The sequence below is a fragment of the Schistocerca americana genome, chromosome 8 (genome assembly GCF_021461395.2).
Source record: "Schistocerca americana isolate TAMUIC-IGC-003095 chromosome 8, iqSchAmer2.1, whole genome shotgun sequence".
Lineage (NCBI taxonomy): Eukaryota > Metazoa > Arthropoda > Insecta > Orthoptera > Acrididae > Schistocerca > Schistocerca americana.
This window is the reverse complement of record NC_060126.1, coordinates 288,496,056-288,523,561: the sequence shown is the minus strand read 5'-3', so window position 1 is coordinate 288,523,561 and position 27,506 is coordinate 288,496,056. Positions and strand designations below refer to the sequence as shown.

Here is a 27,506-nt window from a genome sequence, read left to right as displayed (position 1 = left end):
TTTGAAACCCAAACTGTGATTTGTTGAGGATATAAGCTACGACACACTCGCTAATTGAACAGTGACCCGAAAATACAATAAATTTCCTTTACTTCACTTCTACAGTCACAAATGTCTTTAATGACCATCTTCAGATCTCTTTCATAAAAATATGTCCTAATATTCTGGAGTCATAGTAGCATTTGACTATGATACTACGGCTCTAGTATATTCGGACATGTTTTTATGGAACAGATATGAAGATGGTCATTATAGACCGAAACCGGTAGTTTGATGACATACAAATTGTGACCATAGACGCGAAGTAAAGGAAATTTAATGCTGACAATAGTATTGTTGCTAAGCTGAGATACTATTCTACAATACGTCGCCTTCTAAAAAAATTTGAAAACCGACGTCAGCAGTGAATGGTCGATCCACTTTCCACTCGCCGGTAGTCTCTGCAATCCTCTGCCTCGGCACGATTTCTTTCCTTATAGTAGGCGCTTTAAAACATTTTTCGACGCGCCCCATCTTCTGAAACAAAAATTATTCGCCCCTCCCCCTCACCTCCTATTGCTGATAGGAACATAAGAAGACACAAAAAGTAATATATATACTTTCATTAAATTCGATTGCTTTTCCTTACAGTACTTTCTTAGGGGAAGAGACACTCCATGAATCATTTCCTTGAGAGATCGTGTTACCGCTGTGAATCAGTAACACATCCATGGGAATGACGAACCTTATATCTCTTTGTTTTAAATAATCTAAAGAGCCAAAGGAACTGGTACACCTGCCTAATATCGTGTAGGGCCCTCGCAGTCATGCAGAAGTGCCGCAACACGATGTGGCATGGACTCGACTAATGTCCGAAGTAGTGCTGGAGGGAACTGACACCAAGAATCCTTCAGGGCTGTCCATAAATCCATAGGAGTACGAGGGGATGGAGATATCTTCTGAGCAGCACGTTGTAAGTCATCCCAGACATGCTCAATAATGTTCATGTCTGGGGAGTTTGGTGGTCAGCGGAAGTGTTTAAACTCACAAGAGTGTTCCAGGAGCCACTCTGTAGCAATTCTGGACGTGTGGGGCGTCGCATTATACAGCTGGAATTGCCCAAATCCATCGGAACGCACAATGGAGATAAATGGATGCAGATGCTCAGGCAGGATGCTTACCTAGGTGTCACCTTTCAGAGTCGTATCTAGACATATCAGGGGTCCCAACTCCAACTGCACACGTCCCACACCATTATAGAGCCTCCACCAGCTTGAACAGTCCCCTGCTGACATGCAGGGCACATGGATTCATGAGGTTGTCTCAATGCCCTTGCACGTCCATCCGCTCGATATAATTTGAAAGGAGACTCGTCCGACCAGGCTACATGTTTCCAGTCATCAACCGTCCACTGTCGGTGTTGTCGGTCCAGGAGAAGCGTAAAGCTTTGCGTTGTGAAGTCACTAATGATACACGATGATGTTTCGTTGAATGGTACGCACGCTGACAGTTGTTGATTTTCCAGCATTGAAATCTACAGCAATTTGCGGAAAGGAGGCACTCCTGTCACGTTGAACAATTATCTTCAGTCGTTGTTGGTCCTGTTCTTGGAGGATCTTTTTCCAGTAGCAGCGATGTCGATGATTTGATCTTTTCTGGATTCCTGATATCACGGTACACTTGTGAAATGGTCCTACCGGAAAATCCCGACTTCATTGCTACCCCGAAGATGCTCTGTCTCACCGCTCGTGCGCCTGCTGTAACACCACGTTCAAACTCACTCAAATCTTGATAATGTGCCATTTGGCAGCAATGACCGATCTAACAACTGCGCCAGATACTGGTTGACTTATATAGGCGTTGCCGACCGCAGAGCTGTTTTCTGCCTTTTTAGCTATCTCTGTATTTGAATACTCATACCCGTAAAAATTTCTTTGACTCTTCAGTGTGCCACCACTGAGAGTCAGCCACTATTTAAGTCACTGTCTTGGAAGTGACTCCTGTAGCGTGACTGAAATCATGTTAATAGTAACAATGGCTGTGGTCAACAATGTCTCCTTGCGGTCATTGTTGGAAGGAAGTGACTGCCATATTGTCAAGCGGCTTATTGTCATTAGTGATTGGTAAATTTTAGGTAAGCCGATGACCGGTGAGCGGGCTGTGTGATGAAATAATTACTCTTAATTTTTCTTAGAATTCCTGCTGACAGGATCTACTGGTCGATTCTTGTGAAATAAGACAGCAAATTAACTATGGTGGAGCTGCCTATCTTGCTTCATGGCTATGATAATCATATGCTAGCAATATTGTCTCATTGGAAGGCTTTTTCTTAGCTAATACAAATATTTCAATGGAAGTCGGCGGCTTCCTATTTTGAAGACAACTGCTCTATAGCATAATCAACAGCTAATTTGTGGTGGATATTGTGAATGATAACGCAGACAGGCTGGCACAAATCTATGAACAGTACTGTCTTAAGGTATGGAATGATTTTCTCAAACGGTTCAAATTGGGACTTAACAGCTGAGGTCATCAGTCCCCTAGAACTTAGAACTACTTAAACCTAACTAACCTAACGACGTCACACACATCCATGCCCGAGGCAGGATTCGAACCTGCGACCGTAGCAGTCGCGCGGTTCCGGACTGAAGCGCCTAGAGCGGCTCGGCCACCGTGGCTGGCAATGATTTTCTCCTTCACTATTATAGTATGTGTGTACTGAATGGTCCGCATTTAACTTTTGGTTCCATAAGACGGTCCAGCAGTTGTCAACGTTGTGGGCAGAGTGGAGCCGTGCACAGGAGACGGCCGGCGGTGGGTGTGTTGGCCGCGCGCGCCCGCATCCTTGCCGCTCCGGTCCGCTATATAAACGCGCCGGCCGGCGGAGTCCTCACGCACTCCGTCCGCAGCGCGCCACTCTCCACGCACCGCGCACCTCGCACCCGCTCCTCATGGCTCCGCCGATGATGCTGGTCGCCGCGACGGTGTTGCTTCTGCTCAAGGTCAGTCACCCCGCACGCTCCACTGTCCTCCAGAACCAACCGCGTGGATTACTTGTGCAACCGTTCCGTTCAGTGTCAATAAAAACACTTTGCTTTTATACCACAAAGTACGTCTGTTGCTTATTGCTTATTCTAAACACGAACAGTATCGCGATCCCGGAGGAGGAGAAGATTCTAACAAAGAACCTGCACAGATTTAGGACAAGAAATAATACGAAATACAGCTTGCTTTTTCTTGTAAATACTAGACGCTTCTTCCCTGGCTTCCGAAATCTTTACGATACTGTGCCACACTGTCAGTCGATAACTGTTATACAGAGCGACCGAAAAGTGATAGTAAATGTGTCTATAAATTACAGATGCACTGCATTGTTTCGATCAACCATCGCAAGATAACACCACAGTTATTACTGATAATAAATGAAGAGAGCAATGTAACGGGTACAGGTCGCAGTGTCTACGCAGTTCAGCACGCGATAAAATTACCGTCCCCCCTTGAGCAACAAGTCTTCATCGTTGATGGGTATTCCCGGAAATGGACGACTCATGTCGCTGTTACTGAGAGACAGAAGTGATGACACTTTCTGCAGGACCTGACCATCATTTTGCAGGACAATGCTCAAGCACGCACAGTGCAAGCTTTTGCTGATTTGTTTAGCTGATGGGGCTGCAAAGTGCTATACCACCTACTGCAATCCCCTGACTTAAGCCCTCGTGAGTTCAACTCGATTTCTAAACTGAAGGAAACACTTCACGGCTTCAGAACTGCTACAAATTCGTCGGGCAATAGACCGCGCCGCTCGATTTTTAACACAACTGTCACTGCTAAGAGTATCCTACGACTTTCACATCCCTGCAACGGGTTATATACAATGCTGGTGACTACTTTGAAGGTCAGTAAAACTTTGAAACACGTATCTATTTTGAAACTTCTTGGCAGATTAAAACTGTGTGCCGGACCAAAACTCGAACTCCGGACCTTTGCCTTTCGCGGGCAAGTGCTCTACCAACTGAGCTACCCAAGCACGACTCACGACCCGCCCTCACAGCTTCAATTCTGCCAGTACCTCTTGCGTAGCTCAGACAATAGAGCACTTGCCCGCGAAAGGTAAAAGTCCCGAGTTCGAGTCTCGGTCCAGCACACAGTTTTAATCTGCCAGGAAGTTTCATATCAGCGCACACTCCGCTGCAGAGTGAAAAACTAATTCTGGACGTATCTTTTTTGTACGAGCTTTAAATGAATAGTTGCCACTATTAAAGATCTAACCCCCGTAATTCCCTGTGACAAATACATCCATATTCGATAGACGTTTGCCAGTTGTTCGTGCCAACATGTTGTAGAAACATTTCGTAGGAAATATACAAGTGCCACAATGCTGAATAATTCAACAGTAGTGAAATTGATCATCTATTCCCGTGATTACAAGAAGTAAAGCGTATAGATCGGACATTTTCACAGACGTTAAAGTGGCTGGCTGATGTGATGTTGCGATCGCCGTCGAAAAGTCTGAGGGGATTATCTGACCAATCTCATGTTTCGTATGATAGAGCTCAGAAAGTTAAAATTTTGTGCATGTCATGGTTGCAGTGTAGAGGATCTGAAGGTACTGGATGAAGAAAAGCGTCTAGCTTACTATGGGCTATGTGGCTTCTGTAATTTGTTGTCGTCCATGGAATCGCAGAACTAGACCATTAATTGATGAGGTATGAATTCACCTTAGTGGATACTTGAATACGCAAAAAACTAGAATTTCGTTAAGAGAAAATGCATAAGTCTTTCATGAAATCACCCTTCGCTGTCAGACAATTTAAGTATGATGTGTCGTACCGTGTCGTCGAATAGTGGTCCCTATTTTGTTTGAAGCTACTGTGATCAGTGTGATCTACCAAGACATCACTACATAGTTTATTTCGCTTCTTGGCGCTGGTGAACATCATTTTTGGTTTCCATCAGAACGTGTAACTCGGCAGACATCTATTACTTTTTATGTGCGTCATACAGAGTATCACCGGAAATACATGACTGGCTCGAAGAATTTCGAGACAAAGAACACTGCAGTGAACACAAAACAAAATAAACTATAGTAAGTACAGGTGTCCTATAAGGAAGCGTAACATGATCTCCAATATTTTAAATGTGCACAAAGCTTTTCTCAGACAGATATATTATCAGATTGTGGGTTTATACTGTCTTCAGGAAAGTAATGTCCCTATATGATTGTATGGAAATATGGGACGGGTCTTGATAGCGTTTTCACAGGTGTTCAGAATTTCAGGTTCCGTGAGACAGCCACAAAAAGAGGGTGAATCTTACATCATAAAATTACAAGTAGTAAACTTCTTGAGAATGTTACATTGTTCAAACATTTGTGGGAGTAATACTGCGCAGCCACTTGATGTGGAACAAAGGGACAGAAGGCCGATGAAAGACAAACTTGTTGGAAGGGTTCTGAGAAGTTAGGTGCCCGTGTACAGGAAACCGCATAGGATACACAACGCTACTGCTGCAGTTCTATAGCACTGTCTCAGCGTTCGGCATTCTTGTCAAGTGCGCTTGACAGTAGGCACAGAATTATTTCGCAGCTATCATGGGTACAAAACATTCGAAAGTGTACTAGAAATGTAACTGCTTATGTCTTAGCGCGAAAAGAGATGCTCAGGTACTTTAAAGGGCAATCTCTGGAAGAGAGATTACTTTGTTTCCGCGGTACCTTGTTAGAAAATTTTTAAGAATATTTACTCGAGGAAGACAGTGCGCCGGCCGAAGTGGCCGTGCGATTCTAGGCGCTACAGTCTGGAACCGAGCGACCGCTACGGTCGCGGGTTCGAATCCTGCCTCGGGCATGGATGTGTGTGATGTTCTTAGGTTAGTTAGGTTTAATTGGTTCTGAGTTCTAGGCGACTGATGACCTCAGAAGTCGCATAGTGATCAGAGCCATTTGAACCATTTTGAAGACTGTGCAATAATTTTGCTCCTACTTTCGTATATTTCGTTCATATGTCAGGAGAACAACGTGTGAGAGACAGTGGCGTGTCCCAGAGCATACAGACAATTATTTCTCACTTTCTACACACGCGATGGAATAGGGCAGGAAGGCGCTTACCTTGGTACAAAAAAACCCTCCGCCATGTACTGTGCAGTGGATGTCAGGGATATCTGTCTAAATTCAACAAGCTTCTCTAACACAAAACTATAAAAAACATCTGACGGGAGACCGCACGAGAATGCCTGTCAAAGAATTCCCTAGAAGATCCTGAACATCTTCAGGCTCTGCGATACATCATAAAGTAACGTCGGATATGCTCCGAAATTCGTAGCTATGATTACGGCCCTAGTATGCTGTATTTGATGGTATTTTCTGTGGCAGAAAATCACTAACTTTTGATAATTTTTTCATTGGATATGTGTCTCACAAGCGCTCACACGATAGAACTTTAATTTTTGCGTAAAAAATGGGCTATCCAGCTACGTGTTACTATTTGTGCCTAATTATTTGATACAGAACTGGAATAATTGTTCTGGTCCCACATATGAAAACAACTGAATATTTTCAAAGTTATATATCTTCCACTTATGTGCTTAGTGACAGAAAAGGAAAGACTTGATTTGTGTCCCACTGCAACTCATTTTTCTCCAACATAAGCAATACAATTGTAGGGCAAAACAGGCGAGCACGGATGTTGATTCTTAAAGGTTAATGTCCTGTCCGCATACAAACGTAAGAAACAATATATTACCGCAGTAGCTCCAACACAAGTAAGTATTAGTTGCAGCCTTGTCGAATTAATCGACCCAACATTCACTTGAACTTAAGTATCTAAATCATGAAAACCAACTACTGATAGATACACTAGAATACTCTCTCGACTTCTTCGGAGCAGAACACCTGTAGTTTACTGCTGCTTAATAGATTTGTTTTCTTGGCAAGTGTACTGCCCGTTAAACAGCCATGATTTACGATTTCCGTGATTACGTGAACCATTTTAAGCAATTACTAGTGTGGATTATCTCTTGAAAAGGCAACGCTTGACAACTTCTACATTCGCTGTCCATATGAGTTCGTAAATTGTCGCTTAATCGAAGCTCAGTGTCGACAAAAAATTAAAAACTAATAAACCTGACAAAGAAAAACTTTTCCACAGTGTTCGGAAGTTAATAATATTGACTTTTCAGTTGGTAGTTCATGGCTCGTCATTAAATGTGTTTTCATGAACACGCCTTTTATCTATGGTTCTATTTCCTTCTTTACGCTGTAATGAATGTTACACATGTAAACATCTCATATTACTCGTGAGACAACACATGAATATATAGTTGTCCGCCGGCCGGTGTGGCCGTGCGGTTATAGGCGCTTCAGTCTGGAAACACGTGACCGCTACGGTCGCAGGTTCGAATCCTGCCTCGGGCATGGATGTGTATGGTGTCCTTAGGTTAGTTCGGTTTAAGTAGTTCTAAGTTCTAGGGGACTGATGACCACAGATGTTAAGTCCCATAGTGCTCAGAACCATTTGAACCATTTTACAGTTGTCCTACTGAATCAATAGCTGATATCGGCAGCTATGAAGCTGTTGAGACTATTACTGGTTAGATCTTCTACTAGATAAAATTCTGCAGTTATCAAGGAGTATTCTATCCCTGTGCTTTGTGTAAATTGTGAGACGTCTGAGAACAGATAAGAGAGGCTTGCCCTGCGCTGTTGTATTTGCATTCATATTTTTGCTGAGTGGAGTCAGTCCGCTAGTGCAATACAGTGAACGAAAGTACTACGGATGCTACTTGGGCTATGCTTGCTGTCTGCCAGCAGTAGCTTGTCAGCCTTGGTAGTGTAGTGGTAAAGTGCGCGCCTGGACACCATGAGGTCGCAGGGTCAGTACCGGTCGGACCACGGAAATTTTCAGTGTGGTCCTGATCTAGTCTTCTCCTCTGAACAATGTGAATAGTCGCCAGGAAAAATTACTGATTCGAATTCGGCGTTAAGCTGCAGCTCCCCTTACCTTGGTGAGATAACACGTAGATTAGAGACACACAAGTCGCCGAAGTGGCGTCCAGTTGAAATACCATTGAGCCTCACCAAGTTATTAGTATTAGTAGCAACTTTCAGGTTTCACTACAATCTACGATATCAGAAACGCTGACAGCGGCGGAAGATGGTAAACCTGAGTGTGAGTTAACAAATGCCTCCATTGTGAGTCAGCGATTACACATTATATTCATTTAAAGACTTCAGTTAGGCAGAGTACGAGACGAAAGGAAATGAAAAACTGTTTGCTTACAACTGGAACACATGCATTATAAAACTTAATATGCTGTATATTATGTCAGTAAGTAGAACGTTACCCCTTGATAGAGGAATGAAATCACTCTTTTCGCTTATGGCATATCATTATAAACACAACTGTAAAGATGTATGAAGTACGCGATGTAGTAAGTATTTGTTAATCTACAGAAAGAAAGAGAAGACTTTTCACGTAATAGAAGACAAAACTTAAAAATGTATACAAGTGCGCATTTTTCTGTCATGGAGAAGGAAGTGACTGAGTGTTTACGATAACTAAATACTATCACTTCACCTTGATTCGAACAAATTAGGTGCTACGTGGGCTCAGAATACTTTCGTCGGAATTCAGCTGAAGATGGCCAGAAAACTCGGCGCTGAAATATCGTGGCAGAAAGTTGCAGACAACCGGCAGTTCTTCTGAAATCTTATGGAACAATTCGTACGTCGGGAAAGTTTTAAATTTCACATAGGTGCTACATGATATTATTCACACGGATGAATGAACGTGTGATTCCAATAACATCTGCGTCGGATGCATGAATGTGGATCACATTTAGCTTATGTAAAACTGAGAACATATTTATGGAGTCATATTTAAATGGAATCTGCGTGCATTATCAAAATTACAACTTATTTTTGTTAGAGGGAGCTAGGCTGCGAGCTAAGCATCACGAAATCAAAAGTCCTGAATCTTACTCGAGCACCAATGAATATAGTCACATCAAAACGCCTCTATTGAGGCTTGACCTTCCAAGTGTGTTAGTAACATACTTACACAATTAAAGGCCGACTTGAAATCCCCACTAAAGTAATAATCTTATTACGTACTAAACTGTCGAAAACTGAGTTTACGAGCCCTTATCTGTTTGAAGTACGTTATTAATTTCTAACTTCTGTTATTAATACCCGAAAGACATTCCTGATTTGCATTTCGTTGGTCACAGAGACGCGTGCGCACACTATAGGTGGATATTTATTGAATAGTTATGGCGTGGGTAGTTATATGATGGAGACATCCAACAAGATTATTACAGTGCATGGGAGACTAAACTGAAGAAGAAGAGATCACACACCTAGCCGTTTCCCATGATTTCCCCAAACCAGGTCATTCCAGTGTCTGAGTGGCTCCTTTGAAAAAGTCACATATTTCCATTTAAATTATTACTTTACGTATAAGTGGGTTAAAGTCATATTTCATTTCACCCTTCAATTATTTTTTCACTCCTGAGAGAAACTAAGTGTAAATCACTATAACCTGTGGTCACCGGAGCAGGTAGAACAGCCACGCAATTATTTTGTTTCCTCTTTATCGATAAGAGAGGATTTCCTTCAAATGGTTCAAATGGCTCTGAGCACTATGGGACTTAACTTCTGTGGTCATCAGTCCCCTAGAATTTAGAACTACTTAAACCTAACTAACCTAAGGACATCACACACATCCATGCCCGAGGCAGGATTCGAACCTGCGACCGTAGCAGTCGCGCGGCTCCGGACTGAGCGCCTTAACCGCGAGACCACCGCGGCCGGCGTGGATCTCCTTCTGATGTCCAAAACTTCCAAAGTCAAATTTTTATTGCTCTATAAAATAGTAACATCTTTGTAATTATTGTCCTTCTAATTTTTGTATTGCACAGGTATCCATGTTGCACAGTGATTCTGTAGAGCTCTGCAGGCGAGGCCATTAGACATTGGTATTGTCCATGTTTCTTCCTCTTTAACCCTTCCTCCGAGAATTGTTGACAAGAGCCATCAGTGAAGGGGATGTTGCAGTATCTACAGATATCCATGTAAGAAGAAAGTATCTGAAACATTTCTGTTACTCTGTTGCTACTGCCGGCCGGTGTGGCCGAGCGGTTCTAGGCGCTTCAGTCTGGAACCGCGCGACCGCTACGGTCGCAGGTTCGAATCCTGCCTCGGACATGGATGTGTGTGATGTCCTTAGGTTAATTAGGTTTAAGTAGTTCTAAGTTCTAGGGGACTGATGACCTCAGAAGTTAAGTCCCATAGTGCTCAGAGCCATTTGAACCATTTTCTGTTGCTACTGAACTCAGCTTCATTTGAAAGCTTCAGTTTCCTTCCTTTCCTCCTAGCGGGTATTTGAACAGTGATGTGATTCGCTCTCCATCTCAGGTTACAAATCCGTCATAGCTTACCTCAGTGAAACCTTCTGTCACTGTTGCTGTCAGTATGGAAGGCGTGTAATGAAATCAGCCGTTCCCTTTTCAAAGGAACCATTCGGGAATTTCCCTTAAGTAAGTTGAGGACACAAAGCCAAAGTAAGAGCTCGTGATCGTTTTTGCACTCTTTATTATAACGTTCTGACAAGGGCACAATTTTAATTTCATTGATAACTAGTTTCATTAGATTCTGTTGAAACATCAAATCAAAACAGTGAATTAGAAACATACTACATAACATTAAAAAAACTGCTGGATAAGTACAGCACAACAAAAAATTTTACGTGTTTTTTTTCGGATACGTTGTAACCCGTTAGATTTTAATGCCATACACAAGTGCTCTGTGACAGATAGTAGACGCGTACTTTTTAAATCAAGGACAAGGCGCGCCGGCCGGAGTGGCCGAGCGGTTCTAGGCGCTCCAGTCTGGAACCACGCAACCGCTACGGTCGCAGGTTCGAATCCTGCCTCTGGCATGGATGTGTGTGATGTCCTTAGGTTATTTAGGTTTAAGTAGTTCTAAGTTCTAGGGGACTGATGACCTCAGAAGTTAAGTTCCATAGTGCTCCGAGCCATTTTAGCCAAGGACAAGGCGGCTTCAAAAAGTAAGTTACTCGTTACTTTGGCTAGACAAGTAAATTTTATTAAATGCTGCCTTACACTTCAAAGTGACACAGATACATCGCACTATTTTTCATCACAGACACCAGAAATCTGTAAACAACGGTCGGAACTTTCTACGAATCCTTCAGTTACTCGACGACAGAAATTCTCTCCGCGGTCACGGAGCCAACCCAGAACCGCGTGTGAACGTCCTCACCGCTGGAAGATGTGCGATTGCCGCGATACAGGTCCTCGATTGGCTGGACATTTTCGTCTGTAGTCGGTATAGATGGTCTTACTCCACATTCAGTACCACCCACGTCTATGCGGCCTTGGTCAACTTGTTGGCGTTATTCCACTGTGATTGAAGACGACATTGCGTTTGCCCCATGTACCTTCAGAATATCACCGCGAAACAGCGTACACTTAAGACCTAGATAACCATTCCCACTTGCCCATTCTCACTCACTCACTCTTCCCAATTAATTATCTCTTTGTGTCTCTCTGGCCCCTGTCTCACAGCCACAGTCTCCTTCGTTCTGTTTTGCTACTGCTCTCTCACTTTCACTGTCTCACTCTTGCTCTCTCTTACTGCTACTATCTCATTTATTCCTTTCCGCTGCCGCCGTGTCTTTTCGCTGTCACTATATCTCTCTCTTCCTCGTTATTATTACCCTAGCTCTCATTATCACTGGCTTTCAACAACTTCCTCTTTCTCCTTCTCTTTATGCCTCTCCCAGTGGTGTGTCTCGTTCACTCTTTTCCTAGCACTGTTCTGTAATTGTCAGCCATATTCCAATGCCACTGCGTCCCTCTCCTTTTCTCGCACTACCACTGCCTCATTCGCTCTTTCTAACGAATGTCTACTGTCTTCCAGTATTTCTTACTTGTTGATCCCTTTCCCACTGGCAATGTATCTTTCTCTCTCAGCATAATTGGCGCGAATTTGTTCGCATGCCAACCATTTTGGGAAAGTTTTTGAATTGGCTGAGAAATGTAGAATGAAGGAGCTGGTACCTCACTTTTCAGTAAGAGTCTTTGAAACAGTAGCATATTCGCATTTCTTGTGCTCCATTAGGTGCATTTTTCCTCCGGTTCCCTTCTTATCCCTGCTACAGTAGTATACGTCACTCACATGAAAAGAACTTTCAGTATAATTTTGATAGTTTACTTATGTCAAACTGAAGTAACGCAGAACTAATTTTACACATCATATCAAGTTTTAGGAGCAAAAAAAAAAAAAAGAAATGTGCGGTAGTACTGCAACATGAGGTTCCCGGAACCCAAATAATGATAACAGTGATGCTTTACAGCATATTTCTCCGCCTACTTCGCTGTATAAACTACGTTTTCGCCTCACGCCGAATTTTACGTGTACAAGTTAACCTCTGTATCTCCGAAACGCAAAAGATATAAGAAAATTTGCAAGGTTGTTAGAGATCTGGATCGTATGGATACATCGTAAAAATTTCAGCCATTTTCTCTGCATAGACATCTTGGAATCAGAGACTCGGTTTTCCCACCTAAAAAGCATATTCTCGGAGTGTTTCTCGATAAAGGATAAAGATTTCTGAAAGAGAGATGACGGCACTCCTAGATAACTGTCTAGAGAATATCCAGTCAACATTTGAACAATGTTCTGCGATTAGTTATTTATATATCGGCTGCACACTGTAGACCACGTCTAATGCAGAAGAAACCCACAGATTTGTTCCATTTGCCTGATCTGGATAAAGTGAGTTGACTATGTACTGCAGGATAGTCACAGTAAGGTGATGCTTCTGCTAGTTATACAAGGGCTATCCGAAACATTTTTACACTACCTTTCTATCACCAACAGCGCACGACGTATGAGCCCTGGGAAAATGTCGTTTTTGTGGGCAGAGTTTTGGAACAGCTTGGTAAAATCATAAAGATAAGTAATTAAGGGAAATATAGAAAATCTAAATTTGGATAGACGAACAGAGCTTTCAAATCCGGTCCGCCCAAATACGAGCATAAACCGCTACGTCACCTCGTCCGCTGATGGCGGTGAGAAACTGTCACACATTTGGCAGGTATTATGATTTATGGGTCACGAGCGAGAATTTATGGTGGCTGTCAGCGGTTACAGCATACTTAGGTGGTTGCTCGTGTACGCAGGGTCAGTGTCGCGGGGCGTGGGCCCCGCTTTGCAGGGGTGGAGCCGCCAGCGGTGTTCCCGCGCCGCAATTAGGCATTCGCCGCGCCGCCCCGACCTGCCCAAGGCGGGCGACCTCGGCCCATCCGCGGCCGGCCGCCACGTTGCTGCGCGCCTCCGCCGGCCCGCCGCCTAATGCCGTGATGACCACTCCTTACATTTCTTATACAGCCTGATGCGCATGTTGCGTGGCGTTTAATGAGCAAGAGGGTCGTTGCGCCAATTTTGGCTCGTAGCCAGCCTAGGACGTGGCGCCCAAAGTTGTTTGCCCCTGAGAACGCTCTTATTTACGTTGATATGTTTCTTTGCCGGTTTCACTGTTCAGACTCAAGCTTCGCGTTCTGGCCCCTAAGAACCATCCAGTGTCAATAAGGCACCGAGTTCTTGTCTGACAATGTTCTAAGAGATATACGGATGAGTTATGGAGGAACATGTTGTTAGCACACCCTCGAACTGCGACTTCCCAGTCAGGTATCTCCTCAATTGTCGTCACGAGGATGAGTGCCCTCTGTTCTAGTCCTCTCACTAAGAAAAAAGATCTGTGCCAATACCAATAACTGACCGTGCCATCCGAATTGTAGACAGACACGCTGACCGTTCAGAAGTGGACCTCATTATCTACATGTTGTCGGCTAGTTGACACATACTTTTGTTGTCGTGTCGTTGCTGTAGTTATAGGTCGATTCTAGGACGTAGTCGTCAGCATTCAGAGTTCACCACAATCTGGTGTCAAGGAAAGCTGTACTTGGTTCTCAAATATACGTCTGCTATCCGCAATATGTCTATCCTCTGCCTTTTCAGTCCCATTCGCGATTCCCTGTAAGTCTCCGAATTAACTCTAATGTCTCTGATGTTTACCTCGCGGCATTTTTATGACATCAACAGCGTAAACCATAACTTAAAAAAAAGAAAAAGAAAAAAACTGACATGAGTGGAAATATGCGATAGTAGAGGCTAAAATCTGCGCTAAACACGTTGGCGAGGTAATTCCGAATTTGTGGTTACAAGCAACCACAGACGTCAGTATGAGTTATTGTCCTATTTGCTACAAACTTATTTTAATTTAAAGGTCCGAGTTATGTCCTCTTTCTAACTGCGCTCAAATCTCACCTTTGTCGTACCTGAACAAGAAATACACAGTACAGTTCTACGTTGACATGTAGTAACCACTCAAAGACGGCAGGTGGCAGCACTAGCAGTGGAGGGTGTATAAAATGAGTCGGAGGGGGGGGGGGGGGTGGAAAACAGTACAGTCGATGTCGTAATGCGAATAGGAGCGATTTATCTGATGTCCAAAAGGGAATGATCACTTCCTTTCGGGCCAAGGGTGGAAGCATTTCCGAAACATCTAAGACCTTAAACTGTCCGCTTGCCGCCTTGGTTCAAGTGTACCTTGCATAGCAAAAGGGCATTATCCAAAACGGTACCCAGGCAACAGTAGTGCGCCATACGCCTTAGATAAAAGAGGTGAACGATGGCTGCGGATGTGAGTGCGGGGGCAGGGATAGATGTGCAACTGTTGACCGGCAAGATGAACCAAGGGGACACCAACACGGTGTCGTCAACGAACGTTCAGAGAACGTAGCTGCGTACGTGCCTCTGCAGCAGGTGCCCTGTCCTTGACCTATGCTGGCAGCTGTTCATCGGCGACGAAGGCTGGAATCTGCACGTCAACGCCCGAACTGTACGTCCATTGAGTAGTTGTAGGTGGCCTTTCAAAGGAATCACGTTTTATCCTCCTTCGGACGGACGATCGTTGGCGTGTACGTCTGAAAGCAAAGGGGTCCAGGCCGGAGGAAGCGCTATGATTTCGGGAATGTTTTCGTGGAGTTCTCTGGGTGACCTCGTCATTCTGGAAGGCATAATGGATGAACACAGGTATGCATCTATCCTGGGGTGGTGTTCACCCCAACGCGCAGTGTGTTTTTCGTTGGCACACCCGGAGAATGCAAAGTATCACACAGCTCGCAGTGTACTCGAAGAGCATCGGCCACCAAACTGTCCGGATTAAAACTCAATCGAGAATTGTTGCACCAGCTCGATCGGCCTGTTCGCGCCATGGATTCTCGGAAGAGAAACCCGGCACAGCTCGCCGCGGCACTGGAGTCGACGTGGCTCCACGTCCCTTTCGGTACCTTCCAGAACCTCAGTGACTCTCTTCCTGCACGTCTCACAGTGGTTCAGTGCAAAAGGTGGGTATTCAGGCTTTTGACAGGTGGTCGCATTAATATAACTGGACTTCTATACTTTATGTATTTTAAGTTTCTGCACACTCACACTTGTTAAATGTGTCATCTCCACGCATGGATTCAATACTGCACTGTATAGTGAGTTAAAAATTCTTTCAGACAGCGTCGGATCATCTCATATAGCTTAATAAGACTGTTCAGTTCGTTGGTCCAAGTCTTAAACTTGTCAACGGCGGTGCAAAATCCACCTACGGTTTTTTCTTGGAAGAACGTGATCGACTAGAACTCCTAAACACATTCAATGAGAAGCGCTGCTTATGTGATGACTAATGAACTGTATGTGGGCTAGCCCAAATTTAAATGCTGAGTTAATCGAATATTTAACGTACGTTTGCACTAAATACGACAGTATCCCTTACTGCGGTGACAACGGCTCTTAAACACACATTCGCAATTATCTCGCAAACAATTCGCTGGCTTTAACGTTTTTGCTTCTATTATCGTATCCATTCAGCGGTATCAGTTTTCACCAATAACTATGATACGTCCTCTACTGTCTACAATCCAACACTATCATTTCCTCCAGCCATCCCCCATCCTCCTGCTATCCACATTTCCACGCCCTATTCTCTCAATGTCATTCGCGACTTTGGTTGATCTCCACATGAATTTATCTGACCGAGCGAGGTCGGACCGTGGTTAGTACACCGGACTTGCACCTGGGAGGTTGTCGGTTCAGATTCTTGTTCGTCCATCTAGATTCAGACTATCCGTAGTTTTACTGAATAACTTAAGGCAAATGGCGGTATGGTTGTTTCGGAAACGACGCGGATGATTTCCTTCCCCATTCCGAGATCATGCCCCATCTTTAACGAGGTAACGTTATACCGTAATTTTCCTTCCTTCCGTCTCATCGTGTGTTTATGCCCCTCGTGGTCATGTTGTGAGATGTATGTGGGTGGAAGTAACGTGTTTCTCGTAAATATGCTTTCGCGAAGCGTAACACCTCTTCTATAACATCTACCGTTGAAATCAGATGTAGATATATGTTCTGCTTTAACGCTCATTATACAAAATAGTGACCAGTCAAGTTGCGCCCCATAAAATTTTCCCTATTATTCTACCTATTGAGCGATCCATATTGACGAGTAACACTCAATAACACAATGAAAATTTTATAGGCTATCTTCTACATTGATCAGCTGCATTTCAACGGGATTCATCGACTCTGTCATCTTCACTTCCTTTTACTAGTGTCATACGGTCGTTCCACTTTAAATCCCCGTGATACCAAATATTCGAGGGTTTCTTTGTTTCCAGTGTTTGTTTGCTAATCCTGTAATAAAATCTTCCGCCTGTTCACGCGCATTACATGACATTGTGAGGGCCAACTGTCAGTCCCTGCACCAAGTGAATGTTCTCTGGGGCGTTTCTTAAACGCTACAATATTCTGGCGTTACGACTTCCCTTTTGACGTTATCCACTGGTCATTTACGTATGTCCTAAGGAGTAACACGCCCTCATTGTACGACCAAAGCTCACCTGTTCGCTAGTTGAACTGGAGGAGGGCGGGAGTAGATAATGCGTTTTGCTAAATCAAGTGAACCGTCCAGGCATTAGACTGTAGCCGGGCTGGATTCTCGGCCGGGTTGGGGATTTTCTCTGCCCGATGTTTGTGTTGTTCTCATCGTTTCATCATCATCATTATCATCATTCGTGACAGTGTATAGAGTGGATTGTGTAAAAAGTGGACTGTGTAAAAAGTGGGACTTTCTACGAGCGCTGATGACCGGACAGTTGAGCGACCCACAAATCTAACATCATCATGATCATTAGACTGTATCGATATAGGCAAATTGCAAGAAACCTAAAGGACATTCACCAGAGGAGCCTTTGAACCACCGCGTCTCGAATATGAGTTTAGCGTCCACCGTCGCCCCCTTTCATTCTCCTTTCTTTATTGTGCCACATGTTTTCGGAGAATTAGTCTTCTGAAGGAATTAATCTTCTGAGAACGGCACTGCGTTCAACCACAACCACACTGGTATGCAAAACTTAAGGACTATAGTAGCTTTCGCATGACGTGTATCACAGTTCGAAAATGCTTCAAATTGCTCTAAAGCGCTATGGGACTTAATATCTGAGGTCATCAGCCCCCTAGACTTAGAACTACGGTACTTAAACCTAACTAACCTAAGGACATCACACACATCCATGCCCGAGGCAGGTCTAGAACCTACGAGCGTAGCAGCAGCACGGTTCAAGACTGAAGCGCCTAGAACCTCTCGGCCACAGTGGCCGGCTCACAGCTCGATTGAACATACAAAGAAGTTTTACAGTGTACCACGGGAGGTAACTGAAAGAAATACCCAAAGAAATCAACAAAAACGTCACTTTTATCTAAAGACAATAATTACACTGAAGTCACTGCGATTCATGATGGTTCCTTGTACATTACAAGAGGCAGGTTATGGTTCTTAAACAGACATGCGAGCACCACAGACGGCAAAGCATGTTCTGCAACGTCTTCCCATTCGGCCCTGGAGGTTGGTAAGGAGTTCTTGAGGTAGGGCGTTCCATTCCTCAAAGAGCGCTATTGACATCTGCAGAATGTTCACTGGTGCATGTGCATGTGCAAGTGGACGTCAGGGCCGAAAGGAATCCCAAAAACACTCGACGTGGGGAAGGTTACAGTGTCACAATATGGTTGACAGGTGATTGTACCGTGTTCAAAAATATGCAGCTCAATAGTGCGTCGGTACATAACGGTTACTGCAACTGTAGTCGCTCTTCCAAACTGCATCTCATACGAGCAAACCATTTTCGTCTGTATCTGTGGTTACTCGTACTTTGGCTCTGTTTAGAAAGGAATAGCTCGATGTAGTCGTATGGTCGAGACGCACACGTCTGCTCTCATGCCACATTGCTCATTCGCTGCAAATAATAACCTGTAGGTTTGATTCTGCAGTCAAACAGTCTATGCATTGGCTAGAATTGAGAGTTAATAAAATACACAGAAATACAAAATAAAAGTTAAATGAATAATTTAATAACGGAAGTACTATTCCAACGTCTGTACTTGTCGCAAACGACAGAGAATTACGTTGAGAACGGACATCTCAAATAAACCGCAAGTGGTCCTATAATATTCAGTTAAAGTACAGACAGAAAATACCCTTATCAAATGCAGTACAGTTACATTGAGAGTGTTACGAGAACAGTAGCGAATTCCCGAAACTAAACTGTAATCAAAGATACGCGAAAACTCAGCCAATTTTGTAATCACAATGTACACAATATTCACCAGCTCAAACAATTCTAGATGTAAGTAGGCTGTTTAGGTTTTTATATTGGTAACGCCACGAAGCGCTCTGTATGAAAATCGCTGGCTGTGCTGTGTGCAGTCTGTGGCTGGTTTGCATTGTTGTTGGCTATTGTAGTGTTGGACAGTTGGCTGTTAAACAGCGCGTAGCGTTGCGCAGTTGGAGGTGAGCCGCCAGCACTGGTGGATGTGGGGAGTGAGATGGCGGGGTTTTGAGAGTGAATGATCTGGACAGAGAGAGTAAATTTGTAAGACTGGGTGTCAGGAACTGATATATATATATATATATATATATATATATATATATATATATATATATATACAAAGATGAGGTGACTTACCGAACGAAAGCGCTGGCAGGTCGATAGACACACAAACAAACACAAACATACACACAAAATTCAAGCTTTCGCAACAAACTGTTGCCTCATCAGGAAAGAGGGAAGGAGAGGGGAAGACGAAAGGAAGTGGGTTTTAAGGGAGAGGGTAAGGAGTCATTCCAATCCCGGGAGCGGAAAGACTTACCGTAGGGGGAAAAAAGGACAGGTATACACTCGCACACACGCACATATCCATCCACACATACAGACACAAGCAGACATATATATATATATATATATATATATATAACTTTTGAACACTATTAAGGTAAATACATTGTTTGTTCTCTATCAAAATCTTTCATTTGCTAACTATGCCATCAGTAGTTAGAACCTTCTATTTAGCTGGCAGTAGTGGCGCTCGCTGTATTGCAGTAGTTCGAGCAATGAAGATTTTTGTGAGGTAAGTGATTTGTGAAACGTATAGGTTAATGTTAGGCCATTCTCTTGTAGGGATTATTGAAAGTCAGATTGCGTTGCGCTAAAAATAATGTGTGTCAGTTTAAGCATAGTCATGTATAATTTTTCTAAGGGGACGTTTCACAGAGTCGAACATGATGATTTACAAATTATCACACACAATACAAATCATAGTAACTTGTAATCTGTCTATCCTCCGTTCCGTAAAATAAGCAGAAAAATTTAGAAGTCTACTCTGGAGCACATTCAGACCTCTAGAAATATAAAGTTTCTTCACAAGTGTGGTAGCGGACGCTCACCATCCAGAATCAAACACCTACACCATCGAATAACACTCGTTACTACAGCCAAGTTTGCCTGTTTCCAGGAAAGTCCAAAATCAGTCCCTTGAGCTCTTCATTCGAAAAGTCTGAGTCTCCACGTGACTCCCAAAGGAAGAAGGAAGGAGGATTGGGTTTAAAGTCCCGTCGGTATCGAGGTCATTACAGATGGGACTTGATTCTCATAGTGTTCCGCTACTGTCTGCCTTCCCATTGGCTGAAGGCCATCCCCCCCCCCCCCCACTAAAAAAATACATCGTTCTACATTATACAGACATAACTTGACTCATCTTGACCATTTCCTGAATCAAACAAATATATTACACAATATTTACATACAGACATGTTGTAAACATTCAGTCACACTCAAATCATTCACGGTAAATGTAAATAAAGGTTTGTCCATTAATAAATAAGCCAGCATTCTTGCGTAAGTGCGCTCACGGTGATGAAAACTGATTATTGTTAATATCATTTAAGCAATAATTTTGGCATGCTTGTCAGAAGTGTCATTTGGCACTCTTTTCCAAAGGTGGCATCAGCTAACAAATGCGACTGACCACTTCTAAAATTACCGTGATTTTGTTTTATGTAGTTAATATGTAAATAAAGTTACTGACAAGATAGTAAACGGTTCGTTAGGTAAATACACGAGTACGACGAAATGTGAGGTATTCATGCAGTATTCATTTGCTGTGTAATTGTGGAGGATACAACGTTCTGACAAACATTTGCATGATGAAACGTATACAAAATATAATACATCAAGAAATAAAGTAGACGCAGATACATAGCTTTCAGCGACGATAGCTACAGTGCAGAGCTATCATCTGAGATATCGTTAGTTGAAATCGCATAAAGCACTTAAAATGTATTAATTCAGAGGTTCATTATGAAAATATTTGGTCACTATAAATTACTAACTTTTATTGTTTTATAGGTACTGAAATTATTGTTGTGTCATTGTATGCGGGTCATTTTTCTGTGATCTCCGATGTATTCAGATTTGCATTAATTTTTTTTGTTGTACACTATTAAAGACTCTCAAAGCGCTTCACCTTGTCTGACACACTGTCATTTTTGGAGTCTAGTCTGCTGCATAAAGGTATTGCTAGCAACAGCCGTTCAAATTCCCAGCTTTGGGTTTTACCCATTTCCGACGAGCTGCTCGTCAGCAGCTTATGTAGAAATATGTGTTTCAAGTTTTCGTCTTGTGTATACAGAACTTCACATCTGTAGAAGGCCGCGTGGGGTAGCCGCGTGGTCTGGGCGCTTTATCACGCTTCGCGCGCCTCCCCCCGTTTGAGATTCGAGTCCTCCTTCGGGCATGGGTGTGTGTGTGTTGTTCATAGCGTAAGTTACTTTAAGTTACATTAAGTAGGGTGTAAGCCTAGGGACTAATGACCTCAGCAGTTTGGTCCCAGAGGAACTAACCACAAATTCCCAAAATCTGTAGACGCTAACTGTAGGTACACCATCACATTTTTTTCTTCCCACTATGGTATACTCAGTGATAAAACAAAGCAGTAAGCTTTTACCAAAAATATTGACCCTTAGACAATGTGTCTAATAGTGTATTTTAAATACGACAGTATGCCATCTTCGGCACTCTATAACATTAAATCACTTGATAATGGCACTTTGAAGCCGAAATCATGATCATGTAAATGTAATACTGCAAATAAAAAACAGTCTAATGGGGGTACTGACCTTAAAGAAATATATTATGACTTTGGCCCCACATTATGAAAAAATTATTACACATCCAAGCTGGCTGGCCCTCGCCGTTAATCCGCCGGGCGGATTCGATCCGGGGCCGGCGCGCCTACCCGATTCCAGGAAGCAACGCATTAACGCCCTTTTTTTTCCACTCCCGGCTAACCTGACGGGTCGTGGTTTTGACAGTGATTATTATTAGTATATGTATCAGTGCACAATTTAATAAACAGCCTTTATTACCCTGTCAACGATGTTAATGTTAGGCTAGTTCAGTAATATGTTCTGACTACCAAGTTGTTAATTATGCCTCCAAACGTGCAAGAAAACTGCTCATAACAATTTCTAAATATTTATTCAAGAAGCTTCACTGTGGTGCTTTTAGGATAATTTTCTACTTTTCGCTTAACTTTGATAGCATATTACTTACAGGACTTCATTTGTGCTTCGAAATACATTGTACGTATTACTCGTGTTCTTAATTGTGATTTAGAGTACTGTGGTATACAGTACGTTAACCTTCATCCAACTCGGTAGTTTTAATAATATCTTTTGTACTACTATGCCTTACGCTAAGATATGATATCTTAACTGCTCTGATACTTCAGTAATTGTCAATAGTTCAATGAATAATTACTTTCGGCAGTTTTAATACTCTCTTGTACTATTATGCCGTACACTAAGATATGTTATCTTAGCTTATCTGAGACTTCAGTAATTGCCAATAGTTCAATGAATAATTACTTTCGTGGTATTGAGCAGGGAGCGAAGTGCGAGTAGGAGGAGATGGAGCAAAAAGCATTCACAAATAAGTAGGAGCATAAATCACTGCGTAGCATGAGGTGTCAGCTGCAGGGCATCCGCAAATCCACATGATGCCAATTACAACTGGGATTTATGTTCTGTCTACCACCAAAAGTTATTTACTAGCGATGCGGCGTCAGAACTCGTATTCCGGACGTCAGACATTAGTTTTACTTTCTACTGACCATGAATAACGAACCAAATAAAACGGCTTAGGAAGTGGAGGTCAACGGACTAGACACGGTGACAAAATGAAAGTGAATGTCTCCATTTCAGAAGGATAGTGCTTACAGGTAAGTCACCTGTTAACAAAAGCTACTTTCGTTGGCAGGTTAACAGTATTCTGTACGTCGATATTCGCGGTGTGACATAAAAATATGATACGTAGGTTTTTTTCAAATGGCTCTAAAAACTATGGGACTTAACTTCTTAGGTCATCAGTCACCTAGACTTAGAAATACTTAAGCCTAACTAACCTAAGGACATGGCACACATCCATGCCCGAGGCAAGATTCGAACCTGCGACCGGTTCCGGACTGAAGCGCCTAGAACGGCTCGGCCACAGCGGCCACCCATCTAGGATTTATCTGTAAAATAATTGTATCAGCGTTGGCAATAATAGAGATAACTGACTCATTCAGTATTTAAGAGTACGTATGGAGAACAAAAGTCTGCCATTTTGTCAAACTGATAAGCCGATCAAGGAAAACCGACATGTCCCAAGTAGGGGGCTCCATAGCGTGTGGAGGCGTAGTAGCTGCTCCAGTGCTGTGCCGTCTGAATTGAATCCGTTCGCTAGTTTGACGAACATCGGCATCGTGCAAGGTCCATTGTAATAGCTGAAACTCGAAAGAAACTACTTTGCTTTCTGTTGCCGGAAAAACGGTAACGTAAAAAAATGAAATAATGGAAGAATAGAGAGAGTGAGAGACAGAGAGAGATAGAGAGAGCATAAAAAAAGTGATCGATAGAGCAGTAAGAATTCTATGGAAGTGAGGTCAGTGGTTATCTTCTAGTTGTCGATATTCTCGGTCGGTGAAACAGACCATTTAAGTTCGATAGTACCCAATGTAGAAAATTAACTACAACGGAGTTTGGACTGAGTTTTAACGTACGAAATCACAGTATATTACTGCACCGTATGTATGGTGTCCGAACGCAAGTGCGCTTTTAGGTTTCGTTGAGTAGCATCACTAAGCACTAAGCACTCCGTCGTCAGGCCACGAGTGGCCTGCCGGGACCACCCGACCGCCGTGTCATCCTCAGAGGAGGATGCGGATAGGAGGGGCATGGGGTCAGCACACCGCTGTCCCGGTCGTTATGATGGTACTGTTCGGTCGAGTAGCTCCTCAATTGGCATCACGATGCTGAGTGCACCCCGAAAAATGGCAACAGCGCATGGCGGTTGGGTGGTCACCCATCCAAGTGCCGGCCAGTGGGTAGTTTATAGATAAACGGAAATTTATTGCAGTTTACATCTATTACGAAGACTTTTTTTGTTGTCACTCTGATTCACTTGAACATCATATTAGGTGGTCCACTTTTCAACTTTTTCGCGTTCTTCACTGAAAGGGCATATCTTTTGTTAAGTACTGATTAATCATTAGGTGCATTAGCAGTAGACATAATTCTATATAATATGGAACGATCTTACGTATGAAAGGTTTTAGCTAAGATGCTGTGTAACGTTCATTGAGTATTTAAAAACACAGAGTGAAAAATTTTAGTGGAAAGATTCCATTAGGACTCGAGTAGCCATTAAGGGTAAGCTGTCGGAAACAGGCGAGGTATGCAGGGAAATAGGTCCGTCAGTTACGGTGACAGTTTGGAGTGACTTGTTTTCTGTCTTACGTTGGCAAGTTTCTGGAGCTTGTACAGCTCTGACTATAGGAGCTGCCTGATTGGGCTGTATCCTGTTTGAAATCATGTTCCGATATCGGAATGTACTGACTAGAAGTCCGCATGGATCGTATTGTATATGGATGACGTTCATTATCACCTCTAGTAACCTAATCTCTCTATTCGCAAATGTCCCCTGGGTTGAATATCTATGTAAAATTCTCTGTAAGTCATGGTGACAAATCTAATACTTCCGTGATGCGGGAAGTCTACGACCTCTCATTGTTATATCTGTGCTCAGCTGTACAGAACCATAACTGAGATAGCACTTTTGGTCTGAAGGACGTTAAAGTGATCAATGTTTCGAGAAGCCGCCTTTCTTTTAGTCAGGTACGTGTAGCATGCAATGCAGGATTGGGATCTGTATCAATAAATGGCTATCCCGGATCATGGTTCATTGTTCAAGGTCCCTGTTACAGTTTACCTAACCAAATGCTTCGAGGGCCAGCAAAAATTTGATTTCCAATGTTTGACGTAATTATTGATCAAATTTAAAGGTTTAAATGTTGCATAATGCACTCATTAAGCAGTACAATTTTATGATAAACTTTTAACCCTTAAGAGACGGTTGCTAACTGTTGTATGCCTTGAGGCGCTAATATCCAGATTATAGTCTTTCAGCATTTGAAGATGTGAACACTTAGTTCGTAAACTGTACACATACTTTCAAAAGTTTTCGAGACCTCTTCTCGCTGACGCCCCCTTCCTCCCCCCGCCCCCTCCCCCCACACACACACACGGGCAAACACGACAAAAAGCAATGAATAAAATGTATTCTTTATTATATTTGCACTGATCTTGCAGTAAAACTGGTGCATCCGACATGACGATTTAATTTATTATTATTTTTACTACTAACTCTATTCGCAATACATTTTACAGACAGTGTCCACATATTCCAGTGAACCTAACTGCAAAATTATATAATTTACCACACATATTTCCGGAGATGTGACTGCATAAACGCTTAGATGAGTGAAAAGTTAGATTTTGGTTAAAACGGATCCCAAATTATCCAGACATATTCAACCAGTGTTTGATAGGTAGAGCACATAGTGTCTTTCAACAAACTTTAAAAATAGTTTCTTCGTCTAAATGCCTTTGATCAAATGCGAAGATTTGTACACTTAGAAATATATTTTATTGAATATCAGTAGGGAATGAAGAAGTCCTCATAATGTGCATATGATATTGCAGCGCCTGTGTTATTCTGATGACTACGCACTGCGGCGACCACAGCCGTTACGAAACACATCAGATGAACTCGCAACTGCTGATAATGACTACCATCAGCTGTATAATGCATAGTGACGATTAGAAAGTTGTCCGGGTCGAACACTACTTCCATACGCCCTAGGAAATGACCTGTTGAAGAATGGACCAGATGCCGTGCTGCCAAGTCCCACACGGGCTCACTACATCCGGATTTTCGTAATGAGAAAGGAATCTGACAAACAGCACTCAAATCTCAGAATTTAAAAGGAAATAGATTTCTACTAATTCTCCCCGAGTAAAATATGTTATCGTAACGGTGTTCCTTAGTCTGATAAGGAGGTAATCGGGCAAACTCACTAACTTATTATGAATGTGTCCTGCAATATTCTTGCATCATACACCGTAGTAGGAAGGTCATGGTATGCTGCACGACGCCGACTGATGCACTCGGAAGGAAAGAAGGAATGAAGATTAGTAGTTAAGCCGCTTTTGCATCGAGGTAATTAGAAACGGAGCGCAAGCTCAGATTAGGGACAGATGAAAAAGGAAATCTGCCGTGCCCTTTCAAAGGGATGATGCAAGCATTTCCCTTAAGCGATTTAAGAATCAGGAGAACCTATATCTTGTTGGTCGGACGTGGGTTTGAACTGTCTTTTTCCAGAATGCGAATCCAGTGTGCTAAGCACTTCGCCACCTCAATCGGTGAGGTACTCTTGTTCCCCATTAGACGCCGCACCCGCAAGTCATGTTCATTGACGTAAAGAAAGAATCGGTCTTATTGTTGGATAAGTACTTTATTCCATCTGTCGATTCATCCGACTCTCCATCCAAGCGTGCCGGTGGTTTGTAGAGGGATGGGAGAAGAGACCGGGCGAGAGCGCCTTCAATTGTAGCCCCGTTTCCAGCCGAAATTCTCAACTAAATTTTTACTCTCCTGTACTTAACCACATTCGACAAAAACGTTACACCTCTCAAGGGGACATCATGTTAACTCCGGCTCTGATCTTGGTAATGAAGTCAGCTAGGAAGGAGCCCACATATATTTTCATGTATGCTGAAACCGTTTGATAACCATTTGATAACGCAGAGCTATAAAATTATCGGGTTATGCTGTCCCAAGTTATGGGATAAGAAGTGGTGATTTAGCGGGTCAAGCGAAGACGCCTTAGTTCAAATAGCTCTGAGCACTATGGGACTTAACATCTGAGGTCATCAGTCCCCTAGAACTTAGAACTACTTAAAACTAACTAACCTAAGGACATCACACACATCCATGCCCGAGGCAGGATTCGAACCTGCGACCGTAGCGGTCGCGCGGTTCCAGACTGTAGCGCCTACAACCGCTTGGCCACCACGGCCGGCGACGCCTTAGTGTTTGTGTAAAAAGAATCGTGTAGGTGGAGCCTTGTGAACACGGCTGTTGACTTCCTAGATGGTGGAAAGGGCAACTTTTTGTCGCCAAGAATATTGAAATAAACATCCTGGCTCCAAGTGATGGTACAAAAACCGTCCTCAATACATTACAGAATCACCTCCAACCTGAGGTGAATCGCCTCAGTGGGAAGTCGGTGCTCCCGGTGCCTGGTATCATTTAAATGTTATCATTTAAATATAGACAAAATCCCGACTCGCCGAACGACGCTACACGCGTCCAGTCAATTACTTCCCAGTTTCTGTATTGTGTGATTCCCTGAAGACGTGCAGCTTTATGTGCTGCTGATAGCAACGGCCTACAGCGAGAAATAGGAAACTGGTTGAGATGGATCTGCATTGAATGACAGCAGTAACTCTTGTCGAACTTCAAATCGATTGTAATTGACAAGGCTGACACTCGTGTCTGGTCCGTGTAGATTTGAAACTTTTCACGCCCACTGTTCTTGCTGCGTGGTGTACAGCGTGAGTCAGAAGAAAAGCTACATGCTTTGAGGGGTGATGGTAATTAGTGATTCTGAACGAAAAATTTCGAGGAGCTGTGCCCTACTCCGAATGGTTTTCGAATTAGAACATATTTACTGCCACTTT

The 27,506-nt window shown here is 43.0% G+C and overlaps 1 protein-coding gene across 1 annotated transcript in view; it reads left to right on the top strand.

Annotated features, from left to right (window-relative positions):
* The first annotated feature begins 2,889 nt into the window (after positions 1 to 2,889).
* The window catches only part of LOC124545219 (cuticle protein 10.9-like), a 199,384-nt gene continuing 174,767 nt past the window's right edge, over positions 2,890 to 27,506 (top strand). The window contains exon 1 of the mRNA XM_047124090.1: positions 2,890 to 2,981. Within this exon, the coding sequence (XP_046980046.1) occupies positions 2,931 to 2,981 (51 nt within the window). The 5' untranslated portion in view covers positions 2,890 to 2,930. The remainder of the gene's footprint in view (positions 2,982 to 27,506) is intronic.